The sequence below is a fragment of the Parambassis ranga genome, chromosome 18, assembly GCF_900634625.1.
Source record: "Parambassis ranga chromosome 18, fParRan2.1, whole genome shotgun sequence".
In the NCBI taxonomy this organism is placed as follows: Eukaryota; Metazoa; Chordata; class Actinopteri; family Ambassidae; genus Parambassis; species Parambassis ranga.
The window spans coordinates 6,885,183-6,904,074 of NC_041038.1; the positions used below are offsets into that span (position 1 = coordinate 6,885,183).

The window sequence follows — 18,892 nt, forward strand, 5'->3', positions numbered from 1 at the left end:
TTTCAAGTGTTGGATGCTTTTCATCGAGTGGTCAACAACCATTGATCATTCTGCATTTGGCAGACAGTGCACAGTCTGGTGCAGGTGTGTTTGGCTAAATGTAAGCTGTCATAAGAAAGCCTATCCATTCTAAAGTCTACATGATCAGTATTCCACAGAGAATAGATCCTAGATTAAAATGAAATTCAGCTCAACATTCAGTGTTGTTGCTACAAAGACAGACTGTGAGAGCTTTTCATCCTTTCTCATGGTCTGCCTCATGTAGACGAGTTGGGATTGTATCGACTCATGCACACAATTCCTTTGATGTGTTTCATTTCTTTACTTGTAAAGATAGGTGCATCCCCACATCGTTATATCCACCATGCAAAGACCTGTGTTCAACCACACGTGCAGCACATGCACGTATGGCCCTAAAAAAAAACTGATAGCATGCTCACAAAGTCACAACACGGATAAGAGGCGGAGACACTGCAGTGGCAGTCTCCTACCTGGATCCACAAGGCATCCACTTGCGCACGCAGAAATCAAAGTAAAGATAATGCGTTTATTTAGTAATCAGCAAATAGCTTTTATGCAGCGGGTAAGTGGTGAAGCTGTGCGGCCTCGATAAGATCGTTTGCTTTCAGGTGTTTCCCTGTCGCACCACGTATGGCATTGAGTGCAAATTGAATATGGTGACCTTTTTTTCGCTGCAGAATCTATTTGACTGCATTTTTCCAAAAGATTCTGCTATTTCAATTACCATAAATTTCCGATACTGGTTCCCCGTGTCATATGTACAAACACGTGCATGCATAGATGTACAATAGGACAGGAGATGCAGAGACACACCTCTGGATGTCTATTGTTTGTAGACCACTATATCTTGTCCACTCTATCCTGGCTCTCCTTGCGTTGGCATCATTCCGAGGAAGACATTACTATGACAAATGAAACGCTACAATCCCTCGATGGGCTTGGCAGGGCCTGAAAGGTCAGGAACTGCATTGTGTGTGTTTGTGTGTGCGTAAAGGTGGTGTCAGCAACGGATAATAACATTGAGTCCTCAGTGTGAAAAACAAGAAATTCTGGTCCATTCTCCTCTTATCACAAATCTATGTAAATGTCAGAACCAAAGTGACCAGCCTGTATGTAATTGTTTTATGGATAGCTACACTTGACTGCTAATGAGAGACTTACATTCCAGCCAGGAAATGTGGCAGCAAGATGGACAGTGCCATTTTTTTCCTCTGTCTCTCTCTGCACTCTGTCTGTCTCCCTCCCTGCATTCCTCCAACACATTATCAGCAGTGTAACAGTAGGTTCAAAGGCCCCTTGCTTAGTAGTGCACATTCAGAGCTGCCGACTTAAGCAAATAGCTATTTGCATGCCATTAGGAGGGAAAAAAAGCCGAGGGAAGCACCATCCCTCATGCCATCTCTGCATCTAGCTGAATATTCCTTATTTCAGGCTCCAAATCTCTGTTTTTCTCCCCCTCCTGCTGTGACCGTCAGAGCAAGGCACAGTCAGAGCAATCACAGCAATCAGTGTTTCCTCGTGCCAAGCCGATTGGGAAGTAGCTGCCAAAACAAAAGAGTGAGTGTCCAATCATTATGATGGTGTGTGATTTGGTGGTGTTAGCAAACGGTTGCTTGGACCATCTGTTGGACAGCTCTAGAAGGAAAACAACAGCAGCTCAGGGCAGGGCGGTAGACGGGGGAGCTCCACCAGGACGCATCAAAGAGAACTCCTGTGATGCTCTCAGTTATTTGGATAGCTGTGTGAGAGTTGGTATGAAGACAAATTAATGTATTTTGTAAATCTATCATTAATAGGGGAATGCGTTCGCAGGTAGTCTCTGGAGCTACTTCTCAGATTGAATTTGTCTGGTTTTGTGTGCATTATTTCGACCCAAAATTAGACTGAAAGGGCTCTGATGGCATGTGGCAGCTGATCTCAGCAGATGTGTGGTGGTTAGTTTTAGCAGCAGGGTTAGTGGTGTAAGGATTTTTTTTTCCCACAGAGAACTAGAAAGAACAGCATTGCTAACATCCCTTGGGTAGGTGTCTCAATCGGATCTGGCCTGTGTCAGGAAGTGTAACAACTGTTCTCTTTGGCTCACTCCTCTCTCTCTCTCTCTCTCTCTCTCTCACACACACACACACACCAGACATGCACACACACACACTGAGATATCTCCTCTTTTCACTTTCCTCTCTCTTTCCCCCATCAACTCATCTGATAGTGCTGTAACAGTCTCAAATGGTTCCCAAGAGATGCATCATCTCTGCACACACATACACACACTCACATCCTGGTCTTCATTGATGGGCCAAACGTTTCCTTGCTGATATATTGCTCACATAGCTAAACTGAGACATCTGGCATCTAAACAGTCAACTTTTTCTTCATTCAGACAGCTGCCAGTTTGTTTAAATAGAGGTACCAAATAGGAGCTTGGACTCCATGCTGTTTAGTGAAAAGTCAGCTTACAGTTAAAATCCTCATGATAAACCAGAATGTGTAAACTGTGCTGAATTTTAAGTAGTGACAATTAACACCAGTGGCCACTCATACTGTGATGTTAGTCCCCAGGAACATATACAGTGGATCTGCAATATCTAGTCCATAGGATCGTTTGCTTGGGAAAGTGTTTCAGAATAACGAGACGCACTATTGCCTCTGTAGTCACATGGAAAACGACGAGAGCCTCCACTCCACTGCTACATGTCGTGGGCCATTCTCAGACCTGACCACAATGGATGTTTAACATTTAGTTTTATGATTTGGAACACCATCAGACTGTGCCACTGCAGACACAGACACTCAGAGGGAACTTAACAGTGTTATGTATGGTTTCATCGCTCCGTATAGGCCATAATCACCCTCTCTCCATCTCAGTAAGCTCATGCTAAATGACCAGACGTCTCTGGCGGCTGCCATGATTTGTCTCTCCGCCGTGCATCGTGCCATACCTCACCCTCCCTGTCTCTCTTTCCTCCCTCCTTTCCCCGCTGCCATATGTTGTGCCTGTGTGACCGGCCGACGCGTCAGGCCTGACTAACGCCTTAACGGCAAGGCTGACTTTGATTTATTTCCTCTGAAATCTGGGGGCCGGGGGTAATAACACAGAATGACATTATTTGTTTATCAAATCCAAGGCTGCTTTTCTTGGCAGAGTCAAGATGTGATGACTTGATACTACCACACACACACATACACACACAAACACAATTTCTGATTGTGCCATGATTAGAGGGTCTGGCTGATCATTAACCTCATCCAAGGGAAGGCTTTTGAGATCTGACGGAGAAGAGTAAAAAATATAAAGATTGAGATGATACAGAGCAATTAGATTGTCAAGGCGTGCAGCTTTAACTCCACCTCACAATTTTGGAATCAATTTATTAAGAGTTTTTTTCCTGTCATAAGTAACTAGTTGCTATTCCTGTATTTGCAGAGAGAACGAGCAAAAGGAGAGAGTGAGAATAAACAGCACTTTAAATACCAGATGACCCATTTAATGGGAGATATTTTATCTTCCCACATCCAGAGTGTGTGTCACATGTTCTGCCTCTCAGTTGAAGATAACAGCAGTTCTGTTTAGTCTGTTGAAACCTCATCTTGGTGTTATTCAGCGATCGGGTCTATCATTCTGACACTTTCACAACACATTTGCCTCTTTTTTTTTTTAATATAAATCATGCATTGCCCTGAAAATCTTGTTAAAATCTGATCCATGGAAAATTTGCTCAGGAGCTCAGAATCCTCAAGAAGCAATTAGCAGATATTTTTTGGCTATTTGCCCCTGTGTTCAGAAGTGAGTGTTTGTTTAAAACAGCACCTTCACCTTCCGTTATCAGCTGTGTGAATAGTATCTCAGGAACACAATGCTGTGCTGTAGAACTCAATAAAAGAGTTAAAGGCAAGGACAATCTCAAAGACAGCCAGCCTGATAACAAAGGGGCCTCACCTAATAATGAACAACTGGAGTTGGCTTTCTTTTCTCTGATGTGGGGAGGCTGAGGTGAAGGAGGGACGAGAGCAGCTCTGCCAGCACTTGCCAGCATGTTTTATGGCTAATTGAAGCATTTGGAATAAAACTGCTGCAAAATAGCACCCTTTAGAATTGGAGCAGGGTTAATATATTGTGATCCCACAATTAGCCCAGGATTGTTAAGATCTCTTTAATTCGGTGAGGTCCATTAAGCGGGATGGGCGAGAAAGTGCCTCCGCCGAGACAATTTTTCTCTTCCCTCTTTGTTCTTCCTGTCCTCTTCTCCTCTCAGCAGCTGCTGTAGTAATCAATATAAGTGGACATGGCCATCAGCAGGTTGCCAGGTTGTGCTGGTGCCACCCCCTTTGGGTGCCATAGCTCCTGAAGTCCACCCAGACTGAGATTTTGTTTATAAATATAAAAGCAGCAGCAGTGAGTTATTGGTTGTGGATTGACTTTGGTGCGGAAACTCTTTAAGGTGTGGTCCTTAAGCTGGCAGGGAAAAGCTCACCCTCTTGGACAGGAGTATTAGATCATTCTCTCTCCAGGGTAGAAATGATCACTGAGGTTTGCTCTTTACCCCAGTTTCTCAAATCCCTACTTGGCCTATGAGTGCCTCCTCTAGAGCCACAGCAGCAGCAGCTCCTGCATGATCGTCACGACTCAGGGTTTTACAAGTGTCTCTTTCAGAATATGAGAGTCCCTTCTGGGTTATCTTCGGGGATACAGTGTGCCTGTGGGAGCTTGCCAATTGGTAGAGGTTTTTTTTTCAAACTGGATTGAAATCACTACATTTTAGCCTCAGAAATTCCCCCAATCCTTTCCAAACCATGATATAACGAAGCTCGGCTCAACTTTTAATGTAACTACTCTCAGACATTACAATTTCCATAGCTTTATAGGTGAGTAAAGCCACACCTATATATAGCATTGATTGCACAGTTGATGAGTATACACCTAAAAAGACAGCTTTCTCATTAAAGACTCATTTTGTGATCTTAAAATGTTAATTTCTCATGCTCGGGTGTATGTTTGGACTAAGCCAGGGTTCCACCATTATCAGCAGTTAATACCTATCCGCTTAGTGCTCAGGTAATAACTTGGGATCCTTGGAAATGGTGAGCATTTCAATAGCACACGGTTCCAGCACAGTGGATTTTGAAGCTCCATGCAAGTAATTAAACAGCATGCCACCTCATACAGAGCAATTTCCTGCAAGGCATTTGCTTGCCAGTACGACGTGGCCCCAGACTACACCGTGTTATCTTGTGTGAAATACTGTATGTCTCCTTTATCATTTTTTTAATAATGACTGAGTGCTCGTGTTGTTAGGAGAAAATCTACTCAATGAGCATCAGATTAACGTTTTCCTCACTGTTAGTCAGCTAACTGAACGTCCAAGATATCTGTGTCATCTTTAAATGAAAATTGGAGGGGAGGGAAGCATTAAAATGGCCGCTATCTCATTGGTAAATCCAAAGCTTCTCCAGAAGTGCTATCCATGGTGGGTGTGTAATTGTGTAAAATCAGTGGGTTAGACATGAAGAATTGGGTGTGCAGAGTGAAGCCCCGGTATCTGAGAGGTTGGTGGCCCCCCCAGCATAATGATGGCCACACGTTGTCACCGAGCGATGATAATCCCGCCGTGTGCATAAAGGGATTTGTTCTTGTTGGGCTGGCCACAGAACATCCCAGGGTGACGACGCTGTTTATCTTTCCGCTGTCTTAAAGTCCCCTGGGCTTTATGGGCCTGGAACTTGCAGTTCCTGTTGTCACTCGTCACACATGCAGACACCCACACCCACACACCCACACACTTACACTGTTCCTCTCATTCTTAATATCTATCTGTATACATCCCTTTTTCCCCCTCTACATACAGAACATAAACTGTTATTATCCTCAGTAAACTCTCCCATGTCAATATCTGGCAGCTCACATCTCTTCCTCTCTTCCCTTCTGCATATATTCGTCTTTATTTCTCAGACTGTTTATAATCTCTACTATTCACAACCAGCTGCAGCAAGCACACAACTCCTGAGTGACAAGACCAAGCTTTATTTATCGTGAAATGTTAATGGTTGTGAAAATCAGCTGTCATGCCAACATTTTAAATATATCGCATTTATTTAGCATTAGTGGATTTGAATTTCTCCTTATCTGTGGATTGCTTGCAAACATCTTCAAAAATCAGATTTTCACTCAGTTTTCAGGGCGAAGAGAGAGAGAGAGAGTCTGCCCATTGTTTCCTTTACCCTCCATACCACAATCCACCCTAGCCCGCTCCCATCTTCCCTAGATACTTGCTACTTGTCAGCCTTGGTAATGGGTTTCTTGGGGGAGATATTATTTTGGTCCAGTAAGCTGCGTGCTTAAAATATGACTGACAGGCTTGACTCACATGCACATGAGGAGAATTTTGTTTTTTAAAAGGCTGCCAGAATAGAGTGAGCTCTGCTGCAGCAAAAAAATCCCAGTATCAACAATGAAAGCCTGCATGGAGCCACCCACCACCTTAACTTTTTTGAAAGATATAAAAATATGTAACTTCTACTGACTAAAATGTCCTATTTTTCCTCTCTCTCTCTCTCTCTCTCTCTATTTTTTTGTCTCCGTCTTTCCCCCTTTTCCCCTCCTAAGAAGATAGATGAAGAAAATGAGGCCAACTTGCTGGCAGTGCTTACAGAGACCCTGGACAGCATCCCGGTGGATGAGGACGGATTGCCTTCGTTTGAGGCCCTGGCAGATGGGGACGTGACCAATGCCAGTGACCAGAGCTGTCCCTCCTCTCCTGACGGCTCACCACGCACCCCAGAGCCCGAGGAGCCTTCCTTGGTAACAGCTCTTCTTTCTTTAAACTGAAAGTTATTCAGAAAGCTTGACCTCCAACCTAGCACTCACTGTTGCTTTTTTTTATTTGCCAGTACATGGCAGACACCAGATAAAACTCTTCAACAAGCCTGGGCAGCAAAAGTGTTCATTTGTCTGCCCAAGTCACACTCCATGTTTGCAACAATGTGTCCAATTTATGTGTAGTGAGAGCATGCAAGGGATGCGGATGCAGGGAGGAGTAAATGGAATAAATCACTGTGTTCACTCCTAACTGCTAATTACATAACTGCAATCGTGGTGCCAATTCAATGATATGAACACTGTGGCGGGGCCAACAGTGGTTGACACAGTGCCACGGGCCCTGAAATCAAACCTGCACATAATGAAAGTGAGGGAAAACAGAAATCCATCTCATCTCCTCCAGCCTCAGCAGGACTCAGCTAATCCTCCTATGTCAACGTCGTGGTTTTTTTGGCCCCCCCAAAAAACACACACCTCTCGATGAGATGTCATCTTACCTTTTGTGCTTTGATGTTTACACACGATCATACCATCTGGGTAGCTTAAAGGCTCTGACCTAAAATGTTATGTTACGCTATAGTCCTTTTTATTCCATGCTGGTCCTTTCCGAATGACCTTTAGCCAAATGCCTTAGTGTGTTTATTCAATTACATTAGAGAAGCCATGGTGGTGTGTACACAAAAACACCTGCACAGTAAGAAAAACCTCACCTTGCCATGCCACATGCTCCTACTTCTTTTTAACTGCAATATCAGCCTCCTCTGATTGCACATTTATAAAAACACTGACTCATTAAAAGAAAATGGTCACTTGAAAAACCTATGCACTCTTTTTTTTCCCTCCTCCTCCTCCTCCTCCTCCTCCTCCTCTTCCTCTTTCTCTTACAACCTCTCTGGTTCTGTTTGGGTCCTTTTGCAGCTGAAGAAGCTCCTTCTGGCACCCGCAAACTCCCAGCTCAGCTATAATCAATACACAGGTGGCAAGGCACAGAACCATGCAGCCAGCAGCAACCACCGGATCAGACCACCACCTGCCGTCGTCAAGGTAGGGACACACACACACACACAAATACATGCGCAGCCTTGCTGCTTATTTCTCTCTTGTACACAGAATTGTTTTTTTTTGTGTTAGCGTTTGTTTATCTCTCTCACTCTGCTCCTGCTCTTGTCTTGCTCCCTCCCTCACATTTTTCTTGTTTTGGTGGCCGCCTTTAGAAGATGTTAGACTACTGCTCTAGCAGTCTACTATCCCAGGGGGCCATCTCGTAATGAAAACAGGCTGATTGCTGTTGGGCTTTCCAGGCGAGGCATCAGCACCGTTGTCTCATTAGCTCCACCACTTATCCGCCTTGGTATGGTGCCTTTTGGAAAAAAGAAAAAGAAAAAAAAAAACACAGCGACAGGCGCTCTTGCAGCGAGATTGATGCCTTGAGATGACAAGATCAAAATATCAGACTTGATGTTCTCATTAGATGGCTCTGAAAGGGGGGGGGATTTGGGGATTTGATATATTTCAGTGTAGCTATCCTAGTTTTGTGAATGTAAATAAATAAATAAATATATGGGTTAGCAGTCAGAGTGTCAAGAGTTCACCATACTGCAGATTCAGTGTCAGTTACAGTGACATGTGTTAGGGAAACTCTTTGTTAAGCTTTACCTCGTGTTTAAAATCCGCCTAATGTAAAAAAAACAAAACAAACATCTGTATGTGACCATATTGTGCCGTAAACACAACACAGACAGATCTGTGTGTGCTCTGCATACTATGTTTGCACATGCAGTGCATCAACCTTCTTCACAGAGTCTATTTTCATACCGTGCCTTTGAGTCATCCATTTCTGGAGCAGAGCGAATGAGGACTCCCGGAGGACATGGTGTTCGTACAGAGTGGCGCGGTGGTGCTCGGGGGGCCACGCAATTAAGATGATGGGCGGACGGCACTCCCACCATCGCCTCCCCGACAGTTGGGCGACTACTGTGCTCAGGCTGTTTGAGTCACTCTTTTAGCCTCTGCGTGGCTCCGTCTCTTTTTACTTTTATTTTTGTGCCAAATAAAGTTGAGCATTTCTCACAATTGGATCACTGCAGTGCACTAACAAAAATGAGTAAAACTTTTTATTTAAGTAAACCACTTGTAGTAAACTTCTTGTTTTCTCCCTCTCCATCTCACAGATGGAGAGCCCCTGGAATGGCAAAGCAAGAGGGGGCTCTAGCCAACAGAACCGCCCGGTGAGGCGGCCTTGCACTGAGCTGCTGAAATACCTAACAGCCACCGATGACATCCTGCTCCACACCAAAGCCAGTGAAGCCAAGAGCGCCTGGGGGGGTGCCAGTAGCAGGGACAAGAGTGGCCTGGGTCTCGGTGCCTCTTCCTCCTCCTCGTCACCGTCCTCATCATCTACGTCTTCGTTTTCCTCCCTCTCCTCGACCTCTTCTTCCTCCTCTTCTACCACCTCCAAGAAGAAGTCAGCCGTGCCATCTCAACAACAACAACAACAACAACAACAGCAGCAGCAACAGCCGCCGCAGCAGCATCACCAGCGAGGTGAGAGCCGGGCTGCAGGCGGGTGTAGTATGGCTGGTGTTGGGGCTGGGAAGTGGCAGCGTTGCTCTCACGATGACGGGGTTGAGGAGTCGATGGGTGCTTCTATCCCTGTTGGCCACAGAACCTCCACCTGCGGCCATGCCCGCCCCAAACTGGAGCACGGGCCGCCCAGTGAAGAAGGAAGGCCGCCAGGCGATGCGGGCCGCCTGGCCGCCGCTAGGTTTATTAGGTATATGCATTCTTATTCCCTCCCTCCCCGAGAGGTGAGTCACAGCTGTGAGCATTGCCGAGAGGCTGCGGGCGCCACTCAGGCTAGTGAGGGCTTTGGCAGGCAAGGCCGTAGTAACAGTGCCAGCCGCGCACCGCATAGGCACATCACAGTGACTATAAAGAAAAGAGATGAGAAGCCGGGGCACCCTTTACTTAGCCAGCTGCTCACCTCCAAACAGAGGCCTGCTCAATTTCGGGCCCACCTGCTCCCACCTAAGATTAGTCCTTTACATAGCAACAAGAGCAGAGTAGCAGGTAAGAGGTCTGAAAAACCAGCCCAGGCTGTTTCTCAGGTAAAGGAGGATAAGTTGAGAGGGATCACTCATCATAAAAACCAGGGAGTAAGTCAGGCTGAGCCTGATGCAGAGCCCATTTTTCCACATCTGAACTTTGACCTCGAGAGCTGGCTTAGCCAGCCAGAACCAGGGCTGAACATTGGCTCTGTACTTGAACTGGGGTGGCCAAAACAGGGGGGCTATGGGAAGCATGTTGACCATGATGATGATGATGATGGTGTTGTTGATGATGATGATGACCATGTTATGGGAAGCCCCGCAGCGGTGCTCTCACAGGGCCCACCAAGCCCACTCATCCCAGATACTAGCATTGCAGAGCCCACCCCTCCCTGCATCATACAAGGGCAAGGGCACCCACACAGACAGGCACTCAGCGAGCACCCCGATGACCAGGGCCACCCGTTGTTAGGTAATCATGACTGCATCCCCCCCACTGGCCTTATCTCTGCTCTCTCTTCTCCCTCTCCTGCTCTAACCACTTCCCAGTTTGATTTCACAACTAACCCCTATTCTAATTTGAATCTAACAGTCATTCTGAGAGCATAAACAACAGTGACAGCAAACAGCCTGCTCGCCAATGCTTTTTGCTAGTCCCAGAGGCATTCCTAGAAAGTCAAAGAATTTTTTAAAAAAAAAAGGAGGTGGGGAAAAGGGGTGAGCCTTGTTTTGCTACTGTACATCTTGTATTCACAAAGTAGACCCTTGAATCATGTTTGGCTGATTGAGCTGAGTGTGCTGAATATGTACATTTAGACTCAGAGCCCGGGTGCTGCTCTTTAGCGTTGTGCTACTAAAGCCACATTCTCTTAGCTGGAGCACAAGTCGGCCAGAGCCTCGGGCAACTGCACAAGCTTCCTTGACTCTCCTTTCTTCCTTCATTTTTTCCCCTCCTCTGCTGTTGGTGCATGCGACTATGACTTTTATTGTCTAGAGAGGGGCTCACCCACTGTCATGTGTTTTGTTTGTGGCATCGTCTCTTTATGTCTTTATTCCATTTTCCAATCTGTTTGTTGTCTTGAACGCAGTCTGTCTGTGTGTAGACACACGTTACCATCACTTCATCTTGCCTCACACAGTGAACAGTCTATCCTAAGAGAGTAAATTGTTAAAATGGGGTCAAATAAAAAAAGATCTGCTTTGTACAATAGTGTCCATAGTAAGACTTTCTAACCAGGGATGGGTGTTTTTGTAGTAATAATTGCATTTGTTGAGCCAATTTGAGATTAACTGTTGCAGAATGTGGACCTGTTCTCTTCTGCCATGAGTGTCATACCTAGATCAATAATTACCCATACTCCTTTGTGTTCTGCAGCCAAACCAACCACCTTGCCACTTCCTTTGACCCCAGAGTCTCCAAAGTAAGTGTGAGAAGTTTTTCCACATTATTCTAGGCAAAAAGCAAACTACAGAGAAAAAAAAGACAAAAGCCAGAAAAAAACGATATAGACTAGAATCCAAGTTGAGGCATTTTTGTGACTCATTTCCATTTCTTAGATCACAAAAGCTTTTAAACCCTCATACTTACCTAAGAGGTAAAATGTTGCACGTCTTTTTGTCTTTCAGTGACCACAAGGGATCACCGTTTGAGAACAAAACCATTGAACGCACATTAAGTGTGGAGATTGCTGGAACCCCAGGTAAGCATTTAAATATTACCACTCTTCTCACTTGCCTGTTGTAGCCATTAACGGGTTAACTCCCCAGCATCTTGATAGTTCCATCACAGTTCAGAGTTCAAGGTGAAGGCATATAGGAGATCACTTTTATGTGCCTGAGTATTGATTAGGCTTTCCAATCTCTTCAGGGTTTATTAGCAAACCCCTCCCACACTCCACCCCCCCTTTAACACTCCTTTGTTACTGAAGAGTTAATATCCTTTTCCTCTATCAGATTCTAATGCTCTCTGACTGACAGCTTGCTTAGCTTACACATCACAGGGAAAATGAAATGGCAGTGTTATTGTGTTAATTGGTTTTGCTGCGTGTGATTTGTACCTGCACATATTGGGAATTGGATCAGCTAACTTGACACTTATTTCTAGTATTAGATGCTGTTTTATAAAAGGAGGTGTTTTATTGTTGTCAACCTTATTCGAAACATATTATTAATTATCTCACATTAACTTCAGATTAATAGTCTTAGGTCAGTAAAATCAAAATGGCCACCCTTTTGCGGGCAGCAGTGGCGCAGTGGTATAGCAGGGTTGTCCCATAACCGGAAGGTTCGATCCCAACTCCTCACTAGTCACTGTTGTGTGTCCTTGGGCAAGACACTTTACCTGCATAGCCTCCAGTGTACTCACTGGTGTATGGCGCTCTTTGCTGGGCTGCCTTAAGCAATTTCCCCATTGTGGGACTAATAAAGGTTTCAATTATTATTATTATTATTATTATCCTCTCACACTGTGTGATGTTGCACTGGCCTGTTTGGGTATTCATTGACCAGCAGGGGAAATTATCTTTGTACATATTTCACATCTGCCTCCACCCACACCTTCTACTTTGCTCTTACGTGGATAGATATCCAAAACCCCAAGAGGTATCCCTGCCTCTGTCCTTCTGACTCTGTTTGAAGTGCCATTTAACCCTTTTGTGTAGATAAGCTTCTGGGGTCAAAGGGTATGACTGTTGAGACCTAAATAAGCAAAAGAGCATGGCTCCTTAAGCTCCGGGGCAATCAAGCACAGTTAATATTTCTTTGTGTTTTACTGCACGTGGGCGAGTCTACTGACCTGTGGCCAAATCTGGGTGTCCGTTCTGTTCCACCGCATCCGTTTTTACAAGCTCGGTCAAATAAAGCCCTTCACCTGACTTCGCCATCCTGTGCAAATTTAGGATTGAATATTAGCAGGAAAGTCATTAGTCCAGAAAGCTCTAGGTTACTGAGTCCCTTCTCTACTTAAGAGATTAGCTTTTGAGTCTCATGCTGTATGAGCCAGATGGATATAGATCCTAGTAAGCTGAGGTGGAAGCTTTTATGTTTGAAGTTACATGTCCTCTGCAGATTTAGCATAACATTCCACTACAATAGAGATAATGGCGGTGTAACCGATAATCAGATGGAAGTTAGCCAGGAGGGCGGTTCCACCTTCGTAGCAGGTAGAGTAGAATTACTGCCAATAACATATTATTTTATGCCTTTATGATGATGTGTAGTAACAGCAGTTGCTCTTTAAAAGACAAAGAAAAATGTCATTGTCTGGATCTGTACATGTGGTAATCAGTTTAATTGTAAATAATAGCAATGTTTGAACTGTTTGGCTGCTGTATTGTTGACCCTTCCCAGAGAGGAGTGAAGGCTACAAAAGGCAGTAAGGCCCCCCTGGGATCTGACTGTTCAGCCCTAATCTTTGCCAAGCTAATAGATTTACCCTGTGCTGCTGTGTTGTCTTTAATTACTGTATCTCATGACACAGAGGTGGTCTGTGTGTTGCTATTTGCATAGCTTACTGCCGGATCAACTCTTTAAGCCCGGAGTTGTTATTCCGTCCAAGGTCTCCTCACAATTTACAGCTGGACAGAAAAAAAAGATTACAACCCTCCCCTCCCTTTTTATTTCTGCCTTCCGTCGTTCTCTCCAGTGTCTATATCATTGGTGTGTGCAGATCATCCATCACTTGCAAGTTTGACTGAGAGGCACATATTTATCTAATTCTGATTTATTTCACTCCCATTGCTAATGTCTCCTAGTTTATGACCCCACGCGCTCATTGTTTTGGACAGATGGTGCTTCATTGTAGAACAGAAGTTCTTCAGGCATCCACCCTCCCTCTCACTCTCCCACTCTTTTTTTTTCAAAGCTCATTTAATTGGCATAATGCAAATATAGTATGTCTGTCGCGCATATCAGAAGTGAAAGAAATGAGAGGAGTGGGTGTTTGCAGTCCTACTACACATCCAAGTAGGCCGATAAGCTGCTGGATCAGTTATTCCAAACATAGCAAGTGATTTCAGAAACTTGCACATTTATGTATCAGGCATCCGTGCGCTCTTTCTCTTTGCCAAACTGTCTCTCCAGAGCATATTCTAACTCTGGATTTGATACTAATAGCTGTCATTTGGTGCAATTCACTGGCAAGGGAAGAATGATATGCATTATAAGAATGGCAAAGAAGAGGGGTGAGCGTAGGTGTTTCAAAGTGCCTAAGTTTGACTCCGCTGAGGACTGTAAGTGATGAGTGTGTGTGTGTGTGTGTGGGCACATTCGTTGTGTGTAAGACAGAAACAGGAAAAAAAGATGCAGAGAGACAGAATGAGAGAAATATAGATTGATCTGTGGAGGATGGCAGACAAGAAGAGAGAGAAAGGAAGAATACCAAACTGAAAGGCGAAGAATAGAGGTAGAATGAGAGTAATGGTGGCGGCTGTTTGTGTGAGTGCATTAACAATGCTATAAAGTGGGCTCATCTCAGGACTTCCCATATAACTGCCATCTGTCTGGCTGTAAATCTGTAGGAGGCGAGGGAAGAGATGGGAGGATGGGAGGGGGGCAGGGGCACAAGCAGTAGGGACATGCCATCTGAGAAGAATGTCAACCCACTTACTTCCTATAGCACCTTCACCAAGGCAACATATCACCACACATGCTAATATGTGCATTAACAAGAGTGACATTAGCAACACACACAACAAATGGAGGTGGTCTTGAAACATGCATAGCTTCCTGCTAGGAATTCTGATGAAAAATGACTTAGATGAATTGCCCACAGTCCTGTGCAGACATTTGTGTAAGACAGGCCGTGATATGATACATTTTCTTTCATTTTTTTTTCTAGCAGATGCTTTACATTTGTCCTCCGCAGGGTTATGTGTTACCGTTTTTTTCCCCATGAAAAGGGATCTTTTCAAGGTCAGAGAGGAAGAGAATGGCAAGTCATCCGTATTACAGCACCGCCATATTAAGTTACACCAAGCATTACATTAATCTGTCAAGATTGCAATAAAATAGAGATCAGGATTAGGCCAAGTGAAAGTGAATATTTTAATCAGGCATGTATCTGTGTCCACTGTCCATAAACTCGCCCGGGAGTTTATAGAGGAGTGAGGTTAGAAGGGAGCGGGGGTTTGCATTATGATGCTATTTTCATTTTATTGCACCCACCCAACCTCTGCTTCTTCCTTCTTCCTCTGTGCAGGTCTGACACCACCTACCACGCCCCCACACAAAGCCAGTCAAGAGAATCCTTTCAAAGCATCTCTCAAAACCAAGTTGTCTTCATGTTCCTCCTCGGCCTTGACATGCAAAAGGGCCAGGCTGAGTGAGTTGGGCCCCGGCGCTCTGGCCCTGGCCCCAGGTGCCTCAGGCGGGGGCCCCACCAGGAAGGGTCCCGAACAGACTGAGCTTTATGCCCAGCTGAGCAAAGCGTCCACCACCCTCCCTTACTCTGTCACTCCACGCACAGTCGGAGGCGGCCTTGAGGAGCATTGCACCCCTGGCAAAAGTAAGCGGGCCACACCCCGTGGCTACAGTGACCATGATTATTGCCAGGCATCAGCAAGCACTAAGAAGGATGGGGGCACAGCCACTGTTACCATGAATACAGCTGTGGAAATGACATTCACCTCAGGTGCCACTGTTGCTCCCATGCCTCCTGCGGGCAAAGAGGAGACCAGGCATGTCGAATGTAAGGACTCAGCCATGCCACCATCCTCTTCATCATCTTCTTGTTCTCCATCATCACCTTCATCTGACCCTTTGGCTAAGCAGCTGGATTTTGTCTCTGTGGACGGAGAAGCAAACCAGGTTAAGGGTTTAGGGGAGCAGACCTTTACACACACCACTCAGACCCCCACACATGAGGCCACTACTGACAGGGACCAACAACATACTTCTGCCACCAGCAGGAAGCTCCTGTGCGACCAGGAAATCAGAGCAGAGCTCAACAAGCACTTTGGCCACCCCTTAAAAGCCCTATGTAGCCAGGGTGGTCAGGAGAGAGAACCAAGCAGCAAACCAAACAAGGCTACACCCCCCCAGTCCCTCAATGTGGGAGAGGATGACTACTCCCAGAAGCTGCCTGGCTCCAGCTACCTGCACCCAGGGTTTTTGCCCTTCCATGATGAGCTAGAGCTGGGTGAGGGCCGTGAGAGTCGCTTCCTCTATCCATGGGAGGGCACTCCTCTGGACCTACTTTTTGACTGCGCCCCCTGCTCACCCTCCAGCTCCCCACCATCCAGCTGCTCCCCTTCACGAGGCTCTGTCTCCCCACCTTCCTCCCTCCTCCTGTCACCCAGCAGACCGTCTTGCTGGACCAGCAGCGGGTCCCGCTCTCGTTCTCGTTCCCACTCTGGCTCCCGCAGCTCCTCCTCGCGATACCGTAGGCGCTCTCTCTCCAGCTCACCTGACAGACGTCCCTCCTCCTGGTAAGTTATCTCTCCCTCTCCCACACACACACACAAACCACCTCCACTTCTTTTGGCTGAACCTTGGCTGCTCCCCAGGCATGCAGTTTAAACAGGGCTTGGAGCTGGCAGGGGGTTGGGCTTAGCAGTGTAAAACAGGTCTGATCAGTCATCAGTGCTGGTGTGAGACAGGATAGACCCTGGAGACTCCTAAGCAGGATTTATGGTCTGTCCATGCAGCATGTCGGATGGCCGTTGGAACCCCCCAACCCCCCCGACAACCACCACCACCACCAAACACATTGTCAATGTTGGAAAGGTGGTGGTGCTGATGAAGCAACATTCACACCCCTTCACACCATGATGTCTGAAACAGTGTTCCTGTTTTTAAACTGTATTTTCCTTCCTCCGCTTTCCAGTGTGCCTATTCAGAAAGACTGTAAACACAGTGATCTCTGATGTGGTCAGACAGTCAGATGAGTGACCAAAACGTGGCCTCCTGCTTCTATGCTGTAGCGGATTCCAGCTATTATACAAACCAATTCTCTGATTAAACCAGGCGACACTTAGATTCAAATTGACAATGGGGGTTGGGGAGGATGATTGGTTGAATTGTGCAGCTTCTATAAACCAGCACACAATGGACAAAAAAACAGAACATGAAAGGTGCCAGAGGCGCTGGACTTTTGAACAGTACGAGTTTTCATCTCTAGGCAGGGAATTTTATTTGAGTGTCTTTCTAACACTCGCAACCCCCCTCCTCACTCACTCCCCTGCATGCTCCCATTTTCGTTTGAAGCCAGGGCTATTGTTTTAAGCGGCAGCTGTTGTTTTTACTGAGTGGCAAACCCTCATCTTTTACATCCCCAGAGATGAAAGCCAAATCCAGTCTGTGGGAATGTAGTCTCAAAACCCCTTTCAAAAAAGACTCCTATCATCATAGCTCTCTGTAAGAACTACATTTCCCATGTTTCCCTTTGATCAGAGCTGAGGGGGTTTCTGTTGGGCTTTTTTTTTTTGGTAGGAGAACAGAGACAAACTGTAGTTACTGAGAAGGATGTGAATAAATTCAGCCTGTCAGTGGTAGTTCATTGAGTGAGAGTGTAGGACTCCACTGCAGTGACTCAGTTTGTTTGCATGATTACTAAAAGGTCAGTTTACTCCACGGAGCCAATAGATTCACTTCATTTTGCACAGGCCTTTGCTGTTCTTTACTCTGCACCGATTTGCTCACAAATTATACAGTAATAGTCTCAAGGCATTCAATCAAAATCTGACACTGACAAGTTTGAAGGCGACAGAACAGGAAGCTCGTTATATTTTCATGCAAAGAAACTGAATTCCTCCAAAGTAATTCTCAAAATCCCTCCTCTTTGTCTCAAGCTTCACAGCATAAGATCCTCTTGTCTTTCCAAACTGGCATTCCTTTGCTTCACTGAGCTTCCCAAACTTCTCTCCCTCCATTATTCAGGTCTTCCTTCTTCAGCAACACTTTAATAATTAAGCATCAAAAGCTCAAGGAGTGCAGGGGTACAAGCTCAACAGTCAAGCCATCAGAGCCTAAACTATTGACCACTTTTTCATTCAACATAGATAACATGTGCATGTATATGGTGTCTGAGGGTTGTAAAAAAAATCTCCTGCAGCAATTCAATCTCAGGACATGTTTTTTTTATACGGAATTAACCCAGTTTCCAATATCTTAATGATTCCGGAAGATACCAAAAAGTGAAGCCAAGTACAAATTAATCAAGGTGTTATAGTCTGCTTAATTACTTTTTGATGTTTAACTTGTTTTTTTGTTGTTGTTTTTCTCTTTAGGTCTCGTCACAACACAGATTTGAATGCTTTTCGTTCCAGGACTCACAAAAGCCCCCACCCTCAGTCTCGATCTCCTCTCAGCCGCAGACCAAGGTGATTGTTTTAAATGAATTATTTACCCTCCAGTTCGTTATGTGTCATTAACCTGTGTTTAGTAGTGTGATTCAGGGCAGGATGCATGCTTTCTTAGCAAGTGGCTGAGAAAGTTATTAAGACTTCATGATAGTGTGAAATAGAAATATGTATAATTTAGCTGTCACCACTCAGAACGTGTTTGATTTCTGACTGCTGTAGCGTCCCATCCACTTGGGGCCCCTGTGACAAACATTCAGGGCAAATATGTTTAATTGATTATGTTTTGTTGGAGAATCCCAAAGCCTACTGATGCACATTGATACTCTACACATGACTCGACGCTCCCAGCTGTATAATGATGCTCATTCAACTTGTAGTGTCTGTGTAGTTTTTCCGTGAGCCACTGCAGAGGGGGGCATTTCATATGCAAAGAAGTACTGGCACAATGCAGACAGACAGACAGAGAGAGAGAGGGAGACTGACACCGTCCCAGCGCTCCGAGCTGATTTGGCACCCACGTGCCTAATGACACCCGACAAGCCCGAGAGACGCTCATCAGTCGCAAACTTAACAGACACGTCTTGTGCTGGTCAGGGGTGGGTGGGTGGTGGTGGAGGGGGGGAGAAAGTTGCACTTTCCCTCTTGATGAAGCCCTAACTAAGCAGAAAGTAATGACATGTGAAGTTGTGCTGACAGTTGCAGCTGCCTAGCTC

At 45.4% G+C, this 18,892-nt stretch overlaps 1 protein-coding gene across 3 annotated transcripts in view; it reads left to right on the forward strand.

Annotated features, from left to right (window-relative positions):
* The window catches only part of ppargc1a (peroxisome proliferator-activated receptor gamma, coactivator 1 alpha), a 34,214-nt gene that overhangs the window by 9,053 nt on the left and 6,269 nt on the right, over positions 1-18,892 (forward strand). For 2 of the 3 annotated variants that reach the window (XM_028429389.1, XM_028429391.1), the window contains exons 3-9: positions 6,620-6,814; positions 7,751-7,876; positions 9,004-9,376; positions 11,255-11,300; positions 11,506-11,579; positions 15,077-16,304; positions 18,105-18,197. In XM_028429389.1, coding sequence (XP_028285190.1) covers positions 6,620-6,814; positions 7,751-7,876; positions 9,004-9,376; positions 11,255-11,300; positions 11,506-11,579; positions 15,077-16,304; positions 18,105-18,197 — 2,135 coding nt within the window. The remainder of the gene's footprint in view (positions 1-6,619; positions 6,815-7,750; positions 7,877-9,003; positions 9,377-11,254; positions 11,301-11,505; positions 11,580-15,076; positions 16,305-18,104; positions 18,198-18,892) is intronic. The other variant, XM_028429390.1, reaches the window with a different exon arrangement.